This window comes from Equus asinus, chromosome 4 (assembly GCF_041296235.1).
Source record: "Equus asinus isolate D_3611 breed Donkey chromosome 4, EquAss-T2T_v2, whole genome shotgun sequence".
Lineage (NCBI taxonomy): Eukaryota > Metazoa > Chordata > Mammalia > Perissodactyla > Equidae > Equus > Equus asinus.
In genome coordinates, this window is record NC_091793.1 from 18,263,803 (window position 1) to 18,284,963 (window position 21,161).

General features: G+C 39.8%; 1 protein-coding gene across 2 annotated transcripts in view; it reads left to right on the forward strand.

Moving 5' to 3' along the window:
• The window catches only part of EFCAB6 (EF-hand calcium binding domain 6), a 237,374-nt gene that overhangs the window by 95,990 nt on the left and 120,223 nt on the right, over positions 1 to 21,161 (forward strand). For both annotated transcript variants that reach the window (XM_014864412.3, XM_070506757.1), the window contains 3 exons: positions 10,570 to 10,680; positions 12,878 to 12,983; positions 18,820 to 18,987. In XM_014864412.3, coding sequence (XP_014719898.3) covers positions 10,570 to 10,680; positions 12,878 to 12,983; positions 18,820 to 18,987 — 385 coding nt within the window. The remainder of the gene's footprint in view (positions 1 to 10,569; positions 10,681 to 12,877; positions 12,984 to 18,819; positions 18,988 to 21,161) is intronic.

Below are 21,161 nucleotides of genomic sequence, written 5' to 3' on the forward strand. Positions count from 1 at the left end.
ACACAGTCGCGTTGCCTGCAAGTAAAGGCTAGTTTACCTCTTCCTTTACAATCTGAATGCCTTTTCTTTCTTTCTTTGTTTTCCTCTTATTTTACTGGCTGGTACCTTAAGCACAATGTTGAGCAGAAATGGTGAGGTTAGACGTCCTTCCCTTGATCCTGATCTTGGGTAGAAAGGATTCCATCTTACACCGTCGTGTGGTCTTAGCCGTGGTGTCCTGTAGATCCCTTTACTAGATTAGGGGAGTTTCTTTCTAGTCCTATTTTGCTGAATTTTTTTTTTATCATGTATGCTGAATTTTGTCAAGTGCTCTTTCTGTATCTATTCTGATGATCATGTAGCTTTTCTTCATTATTCTATTCATTATTCCATTATTCTATTCTATTGTGAATTATATTGATTGATTTTCAAATGTTAAGCCAACCTTGCATCCTGAGAATAAACCCCACTCGGTCATGATATATTACCCTTTTTGTATATTGTTTGATTTTATTTGTTAAAATTTTTTAAGATTTTTTTTTTGCATCTTTTTAAAAATGAGTGATATTTGTCTAAAATGGCCTTTTCTTGTTTTCTTGTTGAACCATGCCTGCATCCCTGCTATAAATCCCACTTGATCATGGTGTATGATCCTTTTAATGTATTGCTGTATTTGGTTTGCCAAGATCTTGTGGAGGATTTTTGCATCTATGTTCATCAGTGATATTAGCCTGTAATTTTCCTTCTTTTTGTTGTCCCTGTCTGGTTTTGGTATCAGGGTAATGTTGGCCTCATTGAATGAGTTATGAAGCATTCTGTCTTCTTCATTTTTTTAGGATAGTTTGAGAAGGGTAGGTATTAAATTTTCTTTGAATGTTTGGTAGAATTCTCCAGAGAAGCTGTCTGGTCCTGGACTTTTGTTTTTTGGGTTTTTTTTTTTTATTACTGTTTTAATCTCTTTACTTGTAATTTGTCTATTCAGATTCTCTATTTCTTCTTGATTCAGTTTTGGGAGGTTGTATGAGTCTAAGAATTTATCCATTTCTTCTAGGTGTCCAATTTGTTGGTGTATATTTTTTCATAGTATTCTCTTATAATCCTTTGTATTTCTGTAGTATCCATTATAATTTCTCCTCTTTTATTTTTAATTTTATTTATTTGAGCCTTCTCTCTTTTTTTCCTAGTGAGTCTGGCTAAGGGTTTGTCAATTTTGTTTAACCTTTCAACGAACCAGCTCTTAGTTTCATCAATCCTTTTTATTGTTTTTTAGTCTCTATTTCATTTATTTCTGCTGTAATTTTATTATTTCCCTCCTTCTGCTAACTTTGGGCTTATTTTTCTTCTTCTAGTTCTGTTAGGTGTAGTTTGAGGTTACTTATTTGATATTTTTCTTTGTTGAGGTAGGCATGTATTGGTATAAATTTCCCTCATAGCACTGCTTTTGCTGCATCCCATATGAGTTGGTATGTTGTGTTTTCATTTTCATTTGTCTCCAGATATTTTTTGATTTCTCCTTTGATTTCTTCATTGGTATAATGGTTGTTCAGTAGCGTGTTGTTTAGTCTCCACATATTTCTGACTTTCCCAGCCTTTTCCTTGTGATGGATTTCTAGTTTCATAGCATTGCAGTCAGAAAAGATGCTTCATATAATTTCCATCTTCTTAAATTTATTGAGGCTTGCCTTGTTTCCCAATGTATGGTCTATCTTTGAGAATGTTCCATGTGCACTTGAGAAGGATGTGTATTCTGCTGTTTGGGGATGGAATGTTCTATATATATCTGTTAAGTCCATCTGGTCTAGTATTTCATTTAAGGCCACTGCTTCCTTGTTGACTTTCTGTCTGGATGATCTATCCATTGATGGAAGTGGAGGGTTGAGGTCCCCTACTATTATTGTGTTGTTGTTAATTTCTCCCTTCAGGTCTGTTAATAGTTGCTTTGTATACTTTGGTGCTCCTATATTAGGTGCATATATATTAGTGAGTATTATGTCCTTTTAGTAGAATGTCCCTCTTTGTTTCTCATTGTCTTCTTTATCTTGAAGTCTGCTTTGTCTGATATAACTATAGCAACACTTGCTTTATTTTGCTGGCCATTTGCTTGGAGTATCGTCTTCCATCCCTTCACCCTGAGCCGATGTTTGTCTTTAGAGCTGAGATGTGCTTCCTGGAGGCAGCATATTGTTGGGTCTTGTTTTTTAATCCATCCAGCCACTCCGTGTCTTTTGATGGGAGAACTCAATTCATTTGCATTTAGATGAGCATTGATAAATGAGGGCTTAATACTGCCATTTTATCTCTTGTTTTCTGGATGTTCTATATCTCCATTTTTTCTCTTCCCTTGTATTTCTGGCTGTCATTTCAGTTTGGTAGTTTTCCATGATGGTTTTCTCAGTTTTCTCTTTATTTATGATTTGTGGCTCTGCTCTGATTTTTTTTTAGTGGTTACCATGAGGTTTGTATAAAAGATCTCATAGATTAGATAGTCCATTTTCTGATAGCCTCTTATCTCCATTAGCCTAAGCAGGTTCCATCCCTCTCTTCTTCCCCTTTTGAGTTGTTGTTGTCACAAATTGTTATTTTCTGTGTTGTGAGTTCATAACTAAATTGAAGTGAATATAGTTATTTTTGATGTTTTCCTTCCCTTTGTGTTTTATGTTATAATTAAATGTTTACTAACCTATTCTGACATAGAGCGACATTTTTCTGATTCTATCTGTCTATTTATCTCCTTGCTCAAGGTTTTGTAAACCTTTGCTTTTAGTTTCATATAGGAGGGCTACTTTAAACATTTCTTGTAAGGCAGGCCTAGTGGCGATGAACTCCCTCAGCTTTTGTTTATCTGGGGAAGCTTTTATTTCTCCATCATATCCAAAGGATAGTTTTGCTGGATAGAGAATTCTTGGCTAAAAGTTTTTGTCTTTAAGTATTTCGCATGTATAATATTCCTTCTCTCCTGGCCTGTAAGTTTTCTGCTGAGAAGTCTGCTGAAAGCCTGGTAGGGGTTCCTTTGTAGGTTATTTCCTTCTGCCTTGCTGCCCTTATTATTTTTTCTTTGTCATTGATTTTTGCGAGTTTTAATATTATATGCCTTGGAGAGGTCTTTTTGCATTAATGTAGTTAGGAGTTCTATTGGCTTCATGTACTTGTAAGTCTGGTTCCTTTCCCAGGTTTGGGAAATTCTTAGCTATTACTTCTTTGAACAACTTCTCTGCTCCTTTCTCCTTCTCTTTTCCCTCTCGAAATCTATAATCCTTAAGTTGCTTTTCCTAATTGAGTCAGATATTTCTCAAAGAATTTCTTCATTTTTAAGAAATCTTAGTTCTCTCTCTCCTCCACCTGAAGCCTTTCTATAGTTCTATCCTCTAAATCGCTAATTCTCTCTTCCATAAAATCAGCTTTTTTTTATGCATTCTAGATTATTTTTTATCTCATTAGTTGTGTTCTTAATATCCATAATTTCCATTTGTTTTTTTTTAGAGTTTCAATCTCTTTGGTGAAGTATTCCTTCTGCTCATTAATTTTATTCCTGAGCTCATTGAACTATCTTTCTGAGTTTTCTTATAACTCATTGAGTTTCTTTATGATAACTATTTTGAATTCTCTGTCATTTAGATTTGTAAATTTCTGTGACTTCAGGACTGGTTTCTAGAGACTTGTCGTTTTCCTTCTCCTCTGAAGTGTTAACTGTAGTTCTCCGTGGTGTTTGATGAAGTGATCCTTTGCTGGTGCATTTGTGGTAGGGTCAGATCACAGACTCCTCCTGCCACCTAGGGGTGGGGCAGGAGCTGTATTTTCTAATCTGCCCCTTCTGCTAGAAGTCGTGCCAGTAGGGCTTCTTTGTGTTGGCACGCTGGCTCCAGCCACTTGGTGGGTCATGCACACACGTGCTGGTGGGGCCTCTATACTCCATTGGTGGATCACTCTGGTGCAGGAGCACTGTGCTCGGCAGGGGACCAGTCAAGCTGGTGCACTTGGCGGTAGGGGAGGGGCACTTTCTTTTGCACACGGCCAGCTCTGCACTTTCAGGCAGCTCGGCTGAGTTGCTGCACTTGGTGGGGGCTCCTTTGTGGGGGCTGTGCTGCACTTGGTGGGGAGCATCCCCACGGCTGGGGCTGCCGTGGCATGGTGGGCACTCCTGTGGGCCAGGCTACAACTCCAAAAGCATTCAGATGGGCTGGGCTGCTGCCCCCCCTCCTCTTACAGTCCTGCTGGCCACTGTGTGAGGACCCACGACCTAGATTGCTGCTTCTAGGGAGAGGGAGGGGTGTGCTCGCTTAGTTCCACTGCCTCCCGGGTATTCAGTCCACCCACCTTCAGATGCACAGCTGAGTGGATCTCTCAGATGTCCTGCTGTGCTGTGTAGGGAATCCTCTATTGGTTAATGAATGTCCATTTAGTTGTAACTTAGATGGGAGAGACAAAGGTAACAACTCACCCCACCATGATACTGACATCACTCTCCTCTACCTTTTAATTTAAGTGTTTATTCCATTAACATTTAATGTAATTATTGATATGTTTGAATTTGGATCTCCCGTTTTTTTCTCTGTTTGCTTTTTGTTTTTTCTTTTTCTCCATCCTTCTTTTTAGATTATTTTAATATTTTTTAGAATTTCTTTTAACTTTCTTATAGTCTTTTTAGCTATACTTCTTGGCATAATTTTTAATGTTTGCTCTGGTTATTTTAGTATATATCCTTAACTGTTTCCAGTCTACATAGTGTTAATGTTGTGCCACTTCACATAAAAATGTAGAACTTGTGTAACATATAAATCTATATCCTGGCCCCGACATCCTTTATACTATGGGTATTATATCTACCTATGTTGTAAACCCCATGAGACAATGTTATTATTTTTTGCTTTAATCATAAAGAAATTAAGAGGAGGAAAGCAAAAAGAATAAACTTTTCTACTTTTTTCAGATATTTATAATTTCTGATACTCCCTTAATTCCTTTCTGAGGAGCCAAGGTCTCCATCTGCTATCATTTTCCGTCAGCCTCAGGAACTTCCTTTATTGAGCTTTAGGTGTGCTAAAGATGGAATCCCTTTCTTTTCTTTTATTTAGAAATGTCTTTATTTCTCCTTCATTTTTGAAGGATATTTTCTTAGATAGAAAGTTCTTGGATGACTTTTTTCTTTCACTTCATGATGTTGTTCCACCCATTTTGGCTTCCACTGTTATGGATGAGAAGTCATCTGTTAAATTGTTGACCTCCTCTATGTAATGAGTCATTTTCCTTTTGTTGCATTCGAGATTTGCCCTTTGAATTTGACTTTCAGCTCTGTAACTATTATGTGCCTTAACATGGCATTTTCCACGCATATCCTGCTTAGTATTTACTGAGCATCTTGAAACTATAAATGCATATCTATAATCAAATTTGGGCAAATTTTGGCCTTTATGTCTTCAAATATTTTTTTTATCACTCTTTCTCTCTTCTCCTTCTCTGACTCCAATTACATGTATCTTAGACCATCTGGTGTTTGAGGCTCTATTCATTTTATAAATACACGTCTATTCTGTGTTCTTCATATTTGATGGTTTCTGTTGATCTATATTTAAACTTACTCACCCTTTCCTCTATCCTCGCTATTCTTTTCTTAACTCCATCCAATGATTTTTCAAAATTTCAGATAGTATATTTTTTATTCGAGAATTTCCATTTAGCTCTTTTTATTACATCCATTTTTCTCTGAGATTTCCTATCTTTTGACTCATTGTGGGCATATTTTCATTTATTTCATTGATAATAGTTATAGTCATTGTTTTTAAAATACTTATCTGTTAATGCCAACATTTGGGTTATTTGGGGTTCATCTCTGTTCATTTTGTTTTCTCCTTAATAATGTTCCATTTCCTGGTTTTTCATATGTCCTGTAATTTTAGGTCCTATCTTAGACATTTTGAATGTTAAATTGTAGAGACTGTTATTATTATTTTTTAATGAATGTTGTTTCTTTTGTTTTAGTAAGCAATTTTATTAGTTGGACTCAAACTACATACTCTGTTTCTTGGGTGGCAGCTCTGATCTTAGTTCAGATCTTTTGTGTTTAGGCTGTTGAGTATGTTCTGACTATGAGATTCAGGGACCAGTCAGAAATGTGGTGGGACAGAATCTGGGGTTCCCTTTCTGGCTTTTTCCCTTCCAGGATTTCCTCTTTTTCTTTAGGGGCCATGGTTTACCTGGGTTTGGTCTTCTAGTTTTCCAGGCCATAAAGGCTACAGTTTTATTTGTTTATTTTTTTGTACTGGTACCCTTGCCACTCCTCATGCCACAGTGCCTCGGCCCAGGCTAAAGGCATTGACAATACTCACAGCTCCACTCCTCTCAGTATGGATTTCCCACCAGACTTTGTCTGCTTCTGTTCGCTCTGTAGTGCTTTCAGGTAGCTGTTTTTGGTATTATGTCCACAGTTTATTATGATTATCTGCAGGAGTGTTGGTCTAGTAGGATCTTACTCCGCCATTACTGGAAATAGAATTCAAGTTTTAGTACTTTCAAATTACTTTGTGCAAGCACTTTATGTTTTAATAGGATTAACAATTTGTTATAGATAACTTTGTAAGTCTGTTGTTTGGTTTTTAAATTTTGTTTTAATATTTACGGTATATAGAAATTTTGTATCTTGATGTAATTAAATAGGTAACTTTATGATTTCTTCTCTTAAGTTTTGCTTAAAAATCCTTTTTTTTTTTTTTTTAAAGATTGGCACCTGAGCTAACATCTGTTGCCAATCTTCTTTTGTTCCCCCTTCTTCTTCTCCCCAAATCCCGCCAGTACATAGTTGTATATTCTAGTTGTGAGTACCTCTGATTGTGCTATATGGGATGCTTCCTCAGCATGGCCTGATGAGTGGTGCCATGTCCATGCCCAGAATCTGAACCAGCAAAACCCTGGGCCACTGAAGCAGAGCATGTGAACTTAACCATTCAGCCATGGGGCCAGCCCCTTAAAAAATCCATTCTTATTCAAATATAAGAGAATATATAGCTAGATTTTCTTCTATGTTTTAAATGGTCCTAGTTTGTACATTTAACTTTTATCTATTTTGAATTTATTTTAGTATATGGTGTGGAGTGAAGATCTAATTTGCTATTTTTTCCAAAGAGTAAGGTAATTTCTTAAATATAATGTGTGAAGCTGATCCTGTTTTTAATAGTAATCACAGTGTTTTCATTTTGGAAAATTAATTTCTAACTTGTTGAAATTTAAGGTAAAAATATATAGCATTAACAAGCTATATCAAAATAGTGGGCAAAGTTTGGGGAAGAAAGGCTGAGTGTGAAAGATGAAACTTTGTTTTGTTTGTGAATAGCAACACATCAAACCACCATCACAGTCTACTTTTTAGATGTTGCCATGTATGCCTAGCTAAATTAATTAATCAGTCAATCTCTCTCTCGCTTTCTCTTGACCATGTAAATGGTGCTACGGCAGAAGTAGAAGTAATAATTATTATCAAGCATTAGCTGCTATAATTGTAATCATAATCCAAGGGCTGTAGAAGTGTTAACGGCTATAATAATGATAAATATTAATACTCAGATAGTAATAAATGCTATAAAGGAAGGAGACAGTGCTACGAGAGAGTTGAATGGAGCAAATAGTCCTGGTTATGGAAATCAGAAAAGGTGTTCTTGAAAAAGTAATAATTAAGTTGAGGCTTGAAAGAGGAGTAGAATTAACTACATAAACTATGGGAAGTAGATAATGACAGGGAACCTGGAAGTTGGCAAAAGAAGCAAGAAATGTGAGGGACCCAGGGCAGGGAAGAGGGTAACCCTTTGGAGAACTGAAAGACCAGTATGGCCAGAGCTTAGAGAGCGAGGGGCAGCAGGATGTGGGTTGAGGCCAGAGAGGTGAGTAGGACCAAAGTATGTAGGCTTGTAAGTTACAGAAGGGTGTTAGTTTTTATCCTAAGAGTAATGGGGAGTCATGGAAAGATTTTAAGCGAGAGTAATCTGATCACATTTGCATTTGAAAAAGAGCAGGCTTGTTAAAGTATGAACATATATTGGAGGAAGGCAAGAGTAGGTATAACAAGACCAATGAGAGATTATTGCAATAATTCAAGTGAAATAAGATGATGGCTTGGCACCATATGTGGATATATGAAGGGATGGATGACTGGATGGATCGGTGATGTGTAATCTAGGTTGAGCTGGCAAGACTCATGGACTGTGATCTTAAAGCAACTTAATCCTGTTTCCCACTGTCCCTTTAAATTTGCTCTATTGGATTTGTTCTTTTGCCCCTGAAGGAAAACATGAGCCGACCTTGGTGTTTCTGGTTTGTCTTGGATCACACAGAGAACCTCAGCTTAGTAACTGCAACAGCCAGTCCCACAGAGTCGTCAAAGCTGTAGGCCTGATTCAAATGAATTGTGTTCCCTCACGCAGTTAGGGCCCGTTGCAGGTAAGAGTAATAACAGGGCACAGATGGCTGCTTCTCCCTTTCCCCACTTGGCACTTCGCTCCTTCTTCATTTTGCAAACTCAGTTCCTGACTCCTCCAGGAATTGGAGTGCACAGAGGAAGGAGGGAAAGAAAGAGGAGCATGAAAGTTCCTCTTTGGCTGGCACTGCCTGAGGTGGAAACTGCATCCATGGGCCTTCCACGTGTCTGAAGGGTTTCCTTCCATGAGAGCCCTTGTTGAGTTTGGATCTCATCCCATAATTCTTTGGTGAGGGCTAGTGTGTCTCCATCTCGACTGATTGCTTGTTCCATCCTCAGTCCCTGGGACTCTGGAAATAGAAAAGGAAAGCCTTCTCTGTTACGGTCTGTTCATTCTCCCAGGTGGCCTTCTGGGGCAGGAACTGAGACGACACACGTGTGTTTGCATGTACACACACACACTTGCTCTTTCTCACATGGCCCACGTCTGATTCACAGGAAATCCACATTTCCCTGGTGATTCTGATGGAGTGAGGCAGCAGTCCTCATGACCCCCTGCTAACACACACACACACACACACACACCTTTTTTGGTCAGTGGTTAGCCAGCTCATCTCTGATCTGCAGGATTCCTGTTTGGGAGCCAGGCACCAATACATCAGGCAGCCAGTTGCAGGGGTGTCTGTCAGGCTCCCTGAGTAGAACCAGTGCGGCTCAGGGGGCTTGAGGGGAGGAGTGGGCATCCCCAACCCCACCTGGTGCTCGGGTTGGGGCTCACAGCCTATCAGAACCTCTTCTCCAAAAATATTCTCCTCTCCTCTGCTTTCTGGACCTAGATGTAGGTAAAGAGTTTAAGTTTGTCTAACCAGTTCTCATTCAACCACTAGTTTTTAGCAATCAGAACAGGGTAGTCTGTCTTATACCCGCTTTGGCGTCTCATAGTTGTTGTTTAAGGATTTCAGACAGAATGCTTTTTGCCGTCCTGTTGTGGAAGCATGGGTGATGCTTGTGTGTAAGTCACATACACAGTAGGGACGGGTGTGCAATTGCACACTTGCTGGTGATGAGCACTGCAGTAGGGGCTTTCTGACCTGTTGGTCTAACCCTTAAAGCAACACCCCTAGTAGATAGGATTGTTCCCATTTGACAAATGAGAAAGTAGAGAGTCAGAGTAGTAGGGGGCTTGTCTGAGGCCCCGTGGGTAGGACGTGAAGGAGCAGGGGCTTGCGCGCTGCGCTTCTGGATCCCAAACCTCTGTTCACATCAGGTTGCTCCTGCTCGGCATCTTGGCACTCTGAGGTTATTGGGCCCTGGGTCGTGGGATCATTTTAACTTTGGCAATTTGTTTTTGAACAATTTTCCAATTACTTATTCTTGCTAAGACTTTAAATCTGTACTGGATTTCTGTTGTTGCCATAGCAAATTACTACAATCCCGATGGCTTAAAACAATACAAAGATAGGCTGCTAAATTCTGTAGCTTAGGAGCCCGACGCCGCTAAAATGGAGGTCTCAGCAGAGCGTTCTTTCTAGAGACTCCAGGGGCAAATCCATTGTTTGCCTTTTCCAGCTTCTAGAGGCTGCCTGCATTCCTTGGTTTGTGGCCCCTTCCTACATCTTCGGAGCCACAATGGCACATCTCTCTGGTCCTTCTTCTGTCATCACGTCTTTTTTCGGGCTGCAGCTGGGAAAAAGTCTCTGATTTGAAGAAGTCCTGTGATTAGATTGGGCCCAGCTCGATGTTCTTTCCCATCCCAAGGTCCATACGAGTCCCTTTTAATCACATCTGCAAAGTCCCTTTTGCCTCATGAGGTCATGTATTCATAGATCCCAGGGATTTATGTGGACACTGTGAGGGCCTTTATTCTGCCGACCACGGCAATCGAGTGCTTCACATAATGAATTTGAAACAGTTATTTCATGGACATTAGAATTTTAATCCAACCCCTTTGTTTCTTCATTCACTGTGTGCTACTCCTAACAGAATGTGGAAACATGGAGATGTATAATCAGTTTGATTTTTCCTTGCTTTTTAAGAATCAATTTATAGTACTGTTTTACTAAATTATTTTGTTTACCTTAGATTTGAAACTTCACGTAAGGTCATTGCCGCCATTTCAATTCAATCTTAAGCATCTAGCCTATGCAGAAAAACTGTTTAAAATAATATTTCTGTTTTTTTAAATCCAGATTTGGACTTAAAACCACTGCTAAAGTCAATTGGAAGCAATTTCTAACATCACTTTATGAGTCTCCATGGTTGGAAGTTAACAATATAGTTCCTCCGACAAAAAGAAATAGGTATGTCAAAAAAAAAAGAACTACATTTTAGTTACACTTATCATAATATGTAAAAGGTTAGAGAATATCTGAATTACTTTTTCTTCATTTATTGAATGAAGTTAGTCTTCATTGAATAATCATCACCTTTTACATAGTGATTTAGTTTGTAAATCATTTTCCATACATTTTTCTTATTTAAAATTGCCTTAAACTATAAGGTAGGCATAATTGTTATTCCAATTTCTAGATGAAAAAATCAGATTATAAGGGGTCTTAACTAGGTCGGAGTTAAGTGAGTTGCGGAGGCAGGAATGGAGCTCACACGCTCTGGGTGTGCACACCGACCCCGCCAGCACTGCTCTCTGAGCTTTAAGCGTATTCTTGTGAAATTGTGTATAAATGCATATCTGCTCAGTGCTTTATGGAAGGGAGCAATACGTGCTAGCTTGTTTCCCAACCACTGTGCGTGGCGCAGAGTTTCTGGGTCATGGGGACTATTTGCCTTGAGCACCATTATTTCTGTTTTCATCTAGCATCTGTGACGACTTCAGATTTACATTATCACATAAATTGTGGTGGGGGCCCCCACATGTAAAAAAGTGCTTAATAATATGACATTTTAGAATTTAGACTTTTGCTCCAGGAAGCGTTTTGTTTGTGTTGATGCGCGTCCTGTATCGATTACTCTATACAAATCTTAAAGAAAAAGACCAGCTTTAAAATCTCTGCACGTTCATTGAAAGCACTACGCTCTACTGTAAAGTTAAATATACCACGGAGTTAATTCCCATTTCACTAGGCCTATCCCCATCTCACGGACTTGTGAATATTTAATGAGCTGCCCTGGTTACCAGCCTTCCATGTATTCAGAGCTCCCCCAAACTCCGTTCCTAGGATGCAACTCTATGAGTTCATTTCTTGAGTGACATTACTTCTCTTTCTTTGTAATTTTCTTATCTGATAGCACGTTGTCCAGGACTGTAAGAATTAAAACGTGAATTTTATCTACTTTAAAACAGTGGTTCTCAACTAGGGGCACTCTTGGCCCCCAGGAGACATCTAGCAACGTCATGAGACATTTTTGGTTGTCACAACTGGGGTGGAGGGGCTTCGGATGTCTAGTGGGTAGAGACCAGGGATGCTGCTAAACATCGCACGGTGGATGGGACAGCACCTCCGGCCCCTCCTCCCACACACACACTGAAGAACTATCCAGCCCCAATGTCAGTGGTACTGAGGTCGATAAAAACTGCTGCAAAAAGTATCTGTTGATGCCAGTGCTAGTGGTCTTTAGAAAACCATGTTCCAACGAGTCACGTGAGGAACTCAGACTCAATAATTTTGCCAGTTTGTATGTTGCTTAAAAGTGGTGGTGGTAAGTGTGTTTATTTTTGCACAGCTGGAGAAATGTGCAAAGATAATTTTCTATCTATTAAGATGGCTGAATAGATGCAGCAATAAAACCCTCAAACAAATGTGAGAATCCTTCAGCAGCTAAGCTGATACACTGTCATTCTTTATCTGGTAGGAAATGTCAGACTTTCTAATGGAACACTGGAAAGGGGAGGCCAACGGGAGGATTTTGTTAGGAGATGCTGCAGCCCCCTTTCTGATCAGAGCGCCCAAGGCTTTGATCTCCAAAGTGGGTGATGGTAGGACTCCAGGGGCGCATGTGCAGGCAGATGGACCTGCGCTCAGGGGATGAAGGCAGGAGGCAAGAAAGGGAGCGGGGTCTGCCGCTTTGTGTGGTCCTGGCCATTGCCAGTGGAGAGGGCGGGGTTGTGAAGGTTGGTGTCCCTGAGTTCTCATGTGGGTGAGTGTGCGACAGTGTGCGGCCCATACATGCAGAGAGGGGATGATCTCAGCGGTGATCGTGGTCTCCTTCCTGGTGTTTTTTGAGACCAAAGGCACAGACTGGCAAGATGGCCGGCCACAGCTAGTCGGCAGGGGGAGAGGAGCGTGATGGCGCAGTAAAGCTAACTCACGCCAGAGGTGGGGGCGGTGGGGGAATTGCCTCCAGGCCATCTCCCTTGTTAGGAATCACACTAACAGTGTCTGTAACCCAAGCATCTTAGGCTCTCAGGAAAAAGGGCTATCCACAAGTAAAGCGTTATCAGAGTTGTTGTGAGGGTGATTTTTTTTTCTTTTTGCACTAAGAAAGAATAAAGTTCAAGAACATAATCTTATTCCTGTTTTCCTCTTAATCTTCTTGTAGCATCAACTCTAGAAATAAATCTTGCAAGGAAAACATTATCACAAAATTATTTAGACATGAAGATCGCTATACATCATTGAAGAAAGCACTGCTGCTCACCAACGCTGTAAGACTTTGAAACCCTTCTCTGGTGAAAACTCGTTGTTCCTAAGAATGCTAACACTCAGGGGGAGACCAGTAAAAATTGTATATCCATTCATTTATCCATCCAACAAACACTTTTTGAGTTCCTGTCATATGCTAGGAATTATTCTGAGTGCTTAGGGATACAAGGCCTGACCTCAAGAGCTGGGTCTAGTTGGGAGGACAGGAAAATTTGCTGCGATACAGTAAGAGAGATGCCAGGTGACGAGAACAACGTGTGGTGAGATCATTAAGAATGGAGTGACTAGTCATTAATTGTTTAATTAACAGATAATTCAAACCTGTTGAAACTTCCCCTGCCCCAGCCTAGAGTTGATGGGTTCACAACCAACTTATAGCCATAACAGGAACATTTTCTTAGCTCCAAAATGGCCTATTTCGTTGTTTAATTGTACTGCAAAGCGAGGCTTATTCATGAATTTACAACTTGCTTTGAACATTAGCTCCTGTCCCACTTTCCTGTTTATTTTAGAAAGTGACATTTGGATACTTTGATACACAGCGACATTTCCCAAGTTTGTTGTTTACTAAGCAAGTTCCGTAACTGAATTCCTGGTAAATAGGGAGGAGGGCCGTGAGTTCCTTTGCCTCAGACTCAGAGATGACCGCGCACAAAAGAGAAGCTCCTTGGCTTCCGCGTCAGCCTTCTGGAGCCCTCTAACCTGGGACGCGCTGAGCTCCAGGGCAGCGCGCTTGGGCGGAGGGCCGTGTGGCCTGGAGGCACTTAAAGGTTTGGCAGTTTGCTCTCTGTCCCGGAGGCCACAGCTCCTCACCTCTGTCAGTGTAGCATGCCATTGCTGAGGGTTTCTGAGCAGAGTATAGGTTCAGAGATTTGGGGTCCTGCCCTCCTGGGGGAGACATTTTAGCTGGCATACCTGTTTTAGTTAATCCTAGGCCTATATGACCCGGTCTCTTCCATTGAAAGAACAGTGATATTGAGCGCTATGTGCCGGCACCGTCTTACAGTGATTTACTTGTTTTCACTCACTTCAGCCTCTCAGCACCCCTTTGAGGGAGACACTCTTATTATTCTCATTTGATCCTCGTTTGCTGAGGAAAGGGCGCATGGGGTTAAGTAACCAGCCCGAGGCTCCCAGCTGGTGAGTGCTGGAGCCAGGATTCAAACCCGCTGCTCCAGGGCCGGCCTAGGGCTGAGCTGCCCACGGTGTGCTAGCTGGGCCCCCTCTTAAAGATAAATGAAAGCCCTTCTGTGTTTACCCACCTCAGCTTCTATTAGTGTATTGAAGAAGCAATTTAATTAAAAATAGTGAACTCTTCATCTCCGTTAATGGAGGACTGTAATAATGCTAACCACTTCAAAAATTAGAGCATTTAATAGTCATTGATGTACTGCTCAACAACCAGAGCTGATCAACAAGCACATAGTGTAGGTGAGGAACTGAGTGCCTGCCCTGTGCTGGGCCCTGCCCTGGGCGCTTAGGCTGAATACAGAGACGAATAATGCAAGGTCCCTGCCACTGGTGAGCTCACAGTCTGGAGTTTCACATACAGCGATGACCAGCAAGTGCCTGAGAGTTGCAGAGGGCATGGTTTCCCAGGGGACGCCCCCCCACCCCCCACCATTTGCTTTCGTCTTGACCATGTTCTGGGACCTGGAAGGAGAAGGAGAGCAGAGGGAGAGAGCCAGGAGTTGGCAGGGCTGGACCTTGTGCCTGGCTGCAGAGGACAGCCATGGGAAGCAGGTCCTTCTCCTGCTAGAGAGAGGGACACAGAATTATGAGAAGAAGGACTCCTTTAGATGTGCTCCAAGTCATGCATCCCAAGGAGCTGTGTGTGCTGCCTCCACGCATGCCACCATCTCTCTAAGTGGGCCCAGTCACCCCAGTCACTCTCATTTAAATCAGATGTGGTTCACTTTCTATCACCCAGAAAGAATTCGTACCCTGCCTATTCACCCACTCTTATTCTTAGTGTTATTATTTGTAGCTCACATGAGTTTATAAATAGAAAGTCTAAAAGAACTTCCAAAAAATCTTAGAATTAATAATAGAATTTAAAAGGTGATTGGATACAAGGTCAATATGCAAAGATCGATAATATTTCTATAAGCTGCAACAAACAATTATAAAAGAATTTTTAAAAAATCTTTTCTGATAGTAGTTTAAAAAATCAAATACCTATAAATATATCTAACAAAAATGTGCAAATTTCCTTATTGAAGACCACAAAGATTGCTTGTAGAAATAATACCAATCCTTCACAAGCTTTCAGAAAGTATAGGAGGAAGGAGTCCTTCTCAACTCTTTCTCTAAGACCAGTATTACCCTATTACCAAGGCCAGAAAAAGAGATCACAGGAGAAGGAAACCACAGACCAATATTCTTCATGAATATAATTGCAAAAATTCTCAAAAAAATATTAGTGAGCCAAATTCAGCAACATATAAAAAGGATTAAATACTATGACCATGTGGGATTTATCCTAGGATTGCAAGCTTGGTTTGACTTCCACAAAATCGATTAATGTAATACACAATATTAATAGAATTAAGGAAAAAACCATATGATCATCTCAATAGATTTAGAAAAAGTATTTGAAAAATCCAACACTCATTCACGATCACAATTGTCAACAAACCAGGAATAGAAGGGAAATTCCTTAACCTGACAAAGGGCATTTATGATAAAGCCATAGCTAACAGCATAGCTAATGGTAAAAAGACTGAAGATCAGGAAAAATGCAAGAATGTCAGCTCTTGTTACTTGTTTGCAATATTGTACTAATGTTCTAGACAGTGCAATCAGGAAAGATAAGGAATAAGAGACATCTAGATTAAAAAGGAAGACATAAAACTGTCTTTCTTCACAGACAATGTGATCTTGTAATGGAAAATTCTGACAAATGCACACACAAACTGCTACAACTAATAAATTACTTCATCAAGGTTGCAGGATATAAGATCAATATACAAAAGTCAGTTATATTTCTATAACTAGCAATGAACAATCTGAAAACAAAAGCAATTCCATTCATGATAACATCAAAAAGAACAAAATACCAGGAAGTAAATTTAGCAAAAGAAGTGCTAGACTTGTACACTGAAAATTACAAAACATTGTTAACAGAAACTAAAGAAAATGTAAATAAATGAAGAGACATTCTATGTTCATGGATTGGAAGACAATGCTATTAAGATGGCAGTTCTCTCCACTTTGGTCTGTAGATTCAAAGCAAACCCCATCAAAATCCCAGCTGGCTTTTTTGGTAGAAATTGAAAAACCGATCTTAGAATTCATATGGAAATACAAAGGTTGCAGAATAGCTAGAACAATCTTGGAAAAGAAGAATGAAGTTAGAGTACCTAAACTTCCAGATTTTGAGTCTTAGTAAAGCTAGAGTCATAAAGACACTGTGGTACTTGCATAAGGATAGACATATTGATCAATGGAACAGAACTGAGAGTGTGGAAATAAACCCTTATGTTTACGGTCAATTTATTTTTGACAAATTCAATGGGAGAAAGGAAAATTTTTTCAAGAAATGGTGCTGAGACAATTGGGTATCCCTATGAAAAAGGTGAATTACCTTATACCATATACAAAACTTAACTAAAAATGGACCACAAACCTAAATATAAGAGCTAAACGAGAAAACTCTTAGAAGACAAATGTATACATCTTTGTGACCTTGTGTCGGGCAAAGATCTCTTAGATATGACACTAAAAGCATGCTCTGTTAAAAAAAAATCAATAATTGGGCTTATCAAAATGGAAAACTTTTGTGCTTCAAAAGATGCCATTAAGAGAGCAAAAAGACAGCCACACCCGGGGAGAACATGTGTGCAAATTATATATCTGGCAAAGGATTTGTATATAGAATATATAAGAATTCTCAGAACTCAATAAGAAGACGACTCAGTTTAAAAAATGGGCAAAAAATTTTAAAAGACCTTTCACCAAAGATGATATGAGAATGGCCAATGAGCACATGAAAAGATGCTCAACATTGTTAGACACTAGGAAGATGCAAATCAAAACCACAATGAGAGGGGTTGGCCTGGTGGTGTAGGGGTTAAGTTCCTGGGTTCTGCTTTGACATCCCAGGGTTCGTGGGTTCGAATCCTGGGTGTGAGCCTACACACCGTTCATCAAGCCATGCCATGGCGGCATCCCACATTCAAAACAGAGGAAGATTGGCATGGATGTTAGCTCAGGGACAATTTTCCTCAAGCAAAAAGAGGAAGATTGGTAAAAGATGTTAGCCAGGGCCAATTTTCCTCACAAAAGAATAAAAAGAAGGAAAAACCACAATGAGATCCCACTTCATACCCACTAGGATGGCTACAGTCAACCCACTTAGACAATAAGTGTTGACGAGGATGTCAAGGTGGAACTCTCATACGCTCCTGGTGGAAGTGTAAAATGGTACAGCTGCTGTGGAAAACGACGTGGTAGTTTCTTTAAATTTTAAACAGAAATTTACCACGTGATCCAGGAGTTCCACTCCTAGGTATCTGCCCAAGAAAAAAGAAAAACATACGTCCACACAAAGACCTGTGTATAAATGTTCATAGCAATATTATTCATCATTTCCAAACTGGAAACAATGCAAATGTTCATCAACTTGTGACAAGATGAAATGTGGCATATCTGTACAATGGAATAAAACAGGAATAAAAGGGAACAAAATATGGATCCACGCTGCATTATGGATGAACCTCAAAAACATTATGCTAAATGACAGGAGCCAGATGCAAGATACATACAGATGCATATATTCTATGAGTCTATTTCCATGAAATATCCAGAGAAAAGCAAAAATAGAGAGACAGAAAATAGATTAGTTGCCTTAGGTTGGGGATGGAAATGGGGAGTGACTGCAAATGGGCACAAAAATTCTTTTCAAGATGATGAAAATGTTCTGGAATTAGATAGTTGCACAATGCTGTAAATTTATTGAAAATCATAAAAAATTATTTGTCAGTGATTCCTATTTGGAGATTAAAATTTTGATTATCCCTCTCAAACCAAAAAGTAAGCATGCATATATCCTCTAAATTATTTAATTTTCTCCAGGACACTCTTATATCCTGTTCAGATTTTGAACCCCAAAGTACTAGTTGACATTTATACACTGCCTTATCACTTAATAAGCCCTTTTGTCGCATTGATATTCACAGTATCTCTCTATGAGGAGGTAGAGGTTCTTTATTTCCCCTGTCTTTCCAGTAAACAGTCTCTCTCAATTTTGATATTTAATTTACTTATTGGTAATTTTTTATTCTGGTGGAAGAATTCGCCTCATAGTATTTTGCTCATAATACGTTTTCTTTATGCAGTGTGGCTGAAATTTTTCTTGCTAAGTAATTGTCCATTTAGGTAATTGATGAGGTCGGGGGTAGTAAAAATAAGCATAAGTAATATTCTTAGTAAATTGGCAAGTTGTAATTGAATTGCCGGGAAGTTTTGTGCCCCATGTGGCTGAACCACGTAGCCCTCAGGTGGGATGGGCAGAAGGAACTCTTCAAGCCGCCTGTGGCAGCCAGCATTTAGCCTGTCCCCGACAAGGGGTCAGCCCATGCCCACCACATGGGCCCCTTCCCCCTCTCCTCCCGCATCCTGGTGGAGCACTGTAGGAACTGCACTTGAAAGTTCCGGCGTGCCCCACCCCCACTGCCCTGGGAGCGCGCGCCAGGTCATGATCATCAATTGAGGTAGTCTTGTTTCAAATCATAATTCTGTTTGGCCAAAGCTCACTCTTTATCAAATGATGCTAAATATAGATAATGCTTTTCCTTCCTTTTTTTAAAATTCCCTTATATACCCTCGCATGCTCAGCAACCTGATGGACAGATAACAGGGGAAGAATTGCGACATATTCTAAATTGCATGGTTGTAAAAATAAGTGATTCGGAATTCAAAGAACTAATGCAAATACTTGACCCTGGAGGCACCGGCTGGGTCAACGTCAACACGTTTGGTGAACTGCTGGAAGAGAAGGCTGCGGTAGGTCTGATAATAACTGCATGTTTGATTTTCTATTTATGGCAGGAAACTTGAGTGTTCTGAGTAAAATAAGGGATGCTCATGAAATAGGCTTTAAATAAATAAATGACTTCACACTTTTCAGTTGAGTTAATTTTCATTTTAAGCAAGAGCCAGGGGTTGTTTGATTTTAACTTTTAGTCTCTAAGTCTTATTGCAGGCTGGTAGTTGCCGTCCTTGGACGGCATCCTTCATATGCAGGCTGTGGCTTCTTCTCACAGGGCTGCAACTCACTCCTCACGTGACGATGTCTACAAGAGGTGTGTCTGGGAATCACCCCTCTGGTTTGTCACTATTTTTAGAGTTTTTATGTTAGTTCACCTTTTTAAAAAATAACTGCTTGTTGCTTCTAGTGACTGACACTTGCTTTAAGTATTTGTTTCTTTTGACCGAAAAGTTAACATAGTTTTCTATTAGAAATGCTTCCCTATTAGCATTTAAAAATTTTAAGAACTTTAAAAAATCAAATTAGTTTCAGATAATCATGCAATAGCATTAACAAATTCTTGTTGAAACGTGTGTTAAGGACTTCTTATAATAGGTACAGATTAGCTTTTCATTTGAATATGATGATTTCCTGAGTGCCCACCTTGTGCAACGTGATAACCGTGTCCTAAACCAACATCAGCTGGTCCTTCTTGAACTCTAATCAAACCCGAGTCCCAGAGCCCTTTCACACGCAGAAACGAATCACTGCACCTGTTCCACCTGTTCCTGAACTCCGCTGTGGGGCAGACCCTGTGTTGACTCTCGAGAACCCTTGCCTCTGACCATCACAGCAACCTGCACACAGTTTTTTTATTTAAAAACAAAAATACAGCCGTGTAAGCAATCTGCTCTCCACGCAGCCAGTGGCACAATCTTGGCTGAATATACATCAGATCCTGTCAGCCTCTGTGCTTAAAACCCTCTCATGGCTTTCGGGACTTGTAGGATAAGGCAGACCTTCCTGACCTGTGTGACAAGGTGCTCTTGTGGTCCAGCCTTGCTGCCTCTCTCACTGTCTTCTTGTCCTTGGGCCTCAGGCTCCCTCCTCCATCCTTGGCGTGTGCTGCAGCTCCCTCCAGGATTCCCTTCCTGCTTCTCTTGTCTGTGACGGGTCTCAATGCACCTGACGTCTTCCCAGGGACCCTCTCTGACATCTGTGATGAAGCCTATCTCGTGTCATTGACCCCACACACCTGTCGAGTCATGGTGTCACCTGTGTGTCCCTATGTGGTCATACCTCCATGGCACACTCACAGAGTGATTTGTTGAGTGAATAATTAATATAAGTGAATGAATTAGAAAACACAGAAAAACACACGAGTAGAAAAAAATAAAAATCACCACTAATTCTAAAATAGAGGAATTGTTAGAAACTCATACTTTTTGTATATTTTTCCAAACCTCTATACACACACACACACACACACACACACACTTTCTGAGGGCAGTTTTATTGAGGTATAATTGATACGCAAAAACTGCAAGTATCGAATGTGTACAATTTGATGTGTTGCATACATACTTTCATATATGACAGCTATTTTATTTTAAAATGAGATCATATAATTTATGACTTTTTAGTCATTTACTAACATATTGTTAACACTTAATGTCAATAAAAATTCTGCTATATAATTTTAAAAGATACCGAGTGACTATTTCCCTGTTGCTATGACCTGGGTGTTCATGGCTTTTTCCTTTTATAAGTTTCGCTGCAACGAGTGTAGTGCTGCCTGCTTTTTGGCATCACTCTGTGATTATTTCTTTAGTATGAATTTCTAGAAATGGAATTATTGGGTCAAAGAACATATACTTTATTTTTTTAATTATTTAAATTATTTTAAAAGAGGAATATACACATAAAGTACAAAATGCAAAGGATGCAAAGGGAATACGGTGAAAAGCGAGTTTTCCTTCCAGCCCTGTGCCCTCACCACTCCCCAGAGCAGGCCCTGTCACTCTCGACTCTGTCAATGATCAAAGTGACTAATATTATCCCTTGTCAGCACTGGCGACTTGCTTCCTTTTCCATTTTTGCCATTCTGATCAGCAAACATGCCGTCTCATTATTCTTTTGCTTTGCATTTATTTAATTTCTAGGTGACAATTTTTTTTCAAGTTTATTGTACTTTTTGTTACATGTTGTT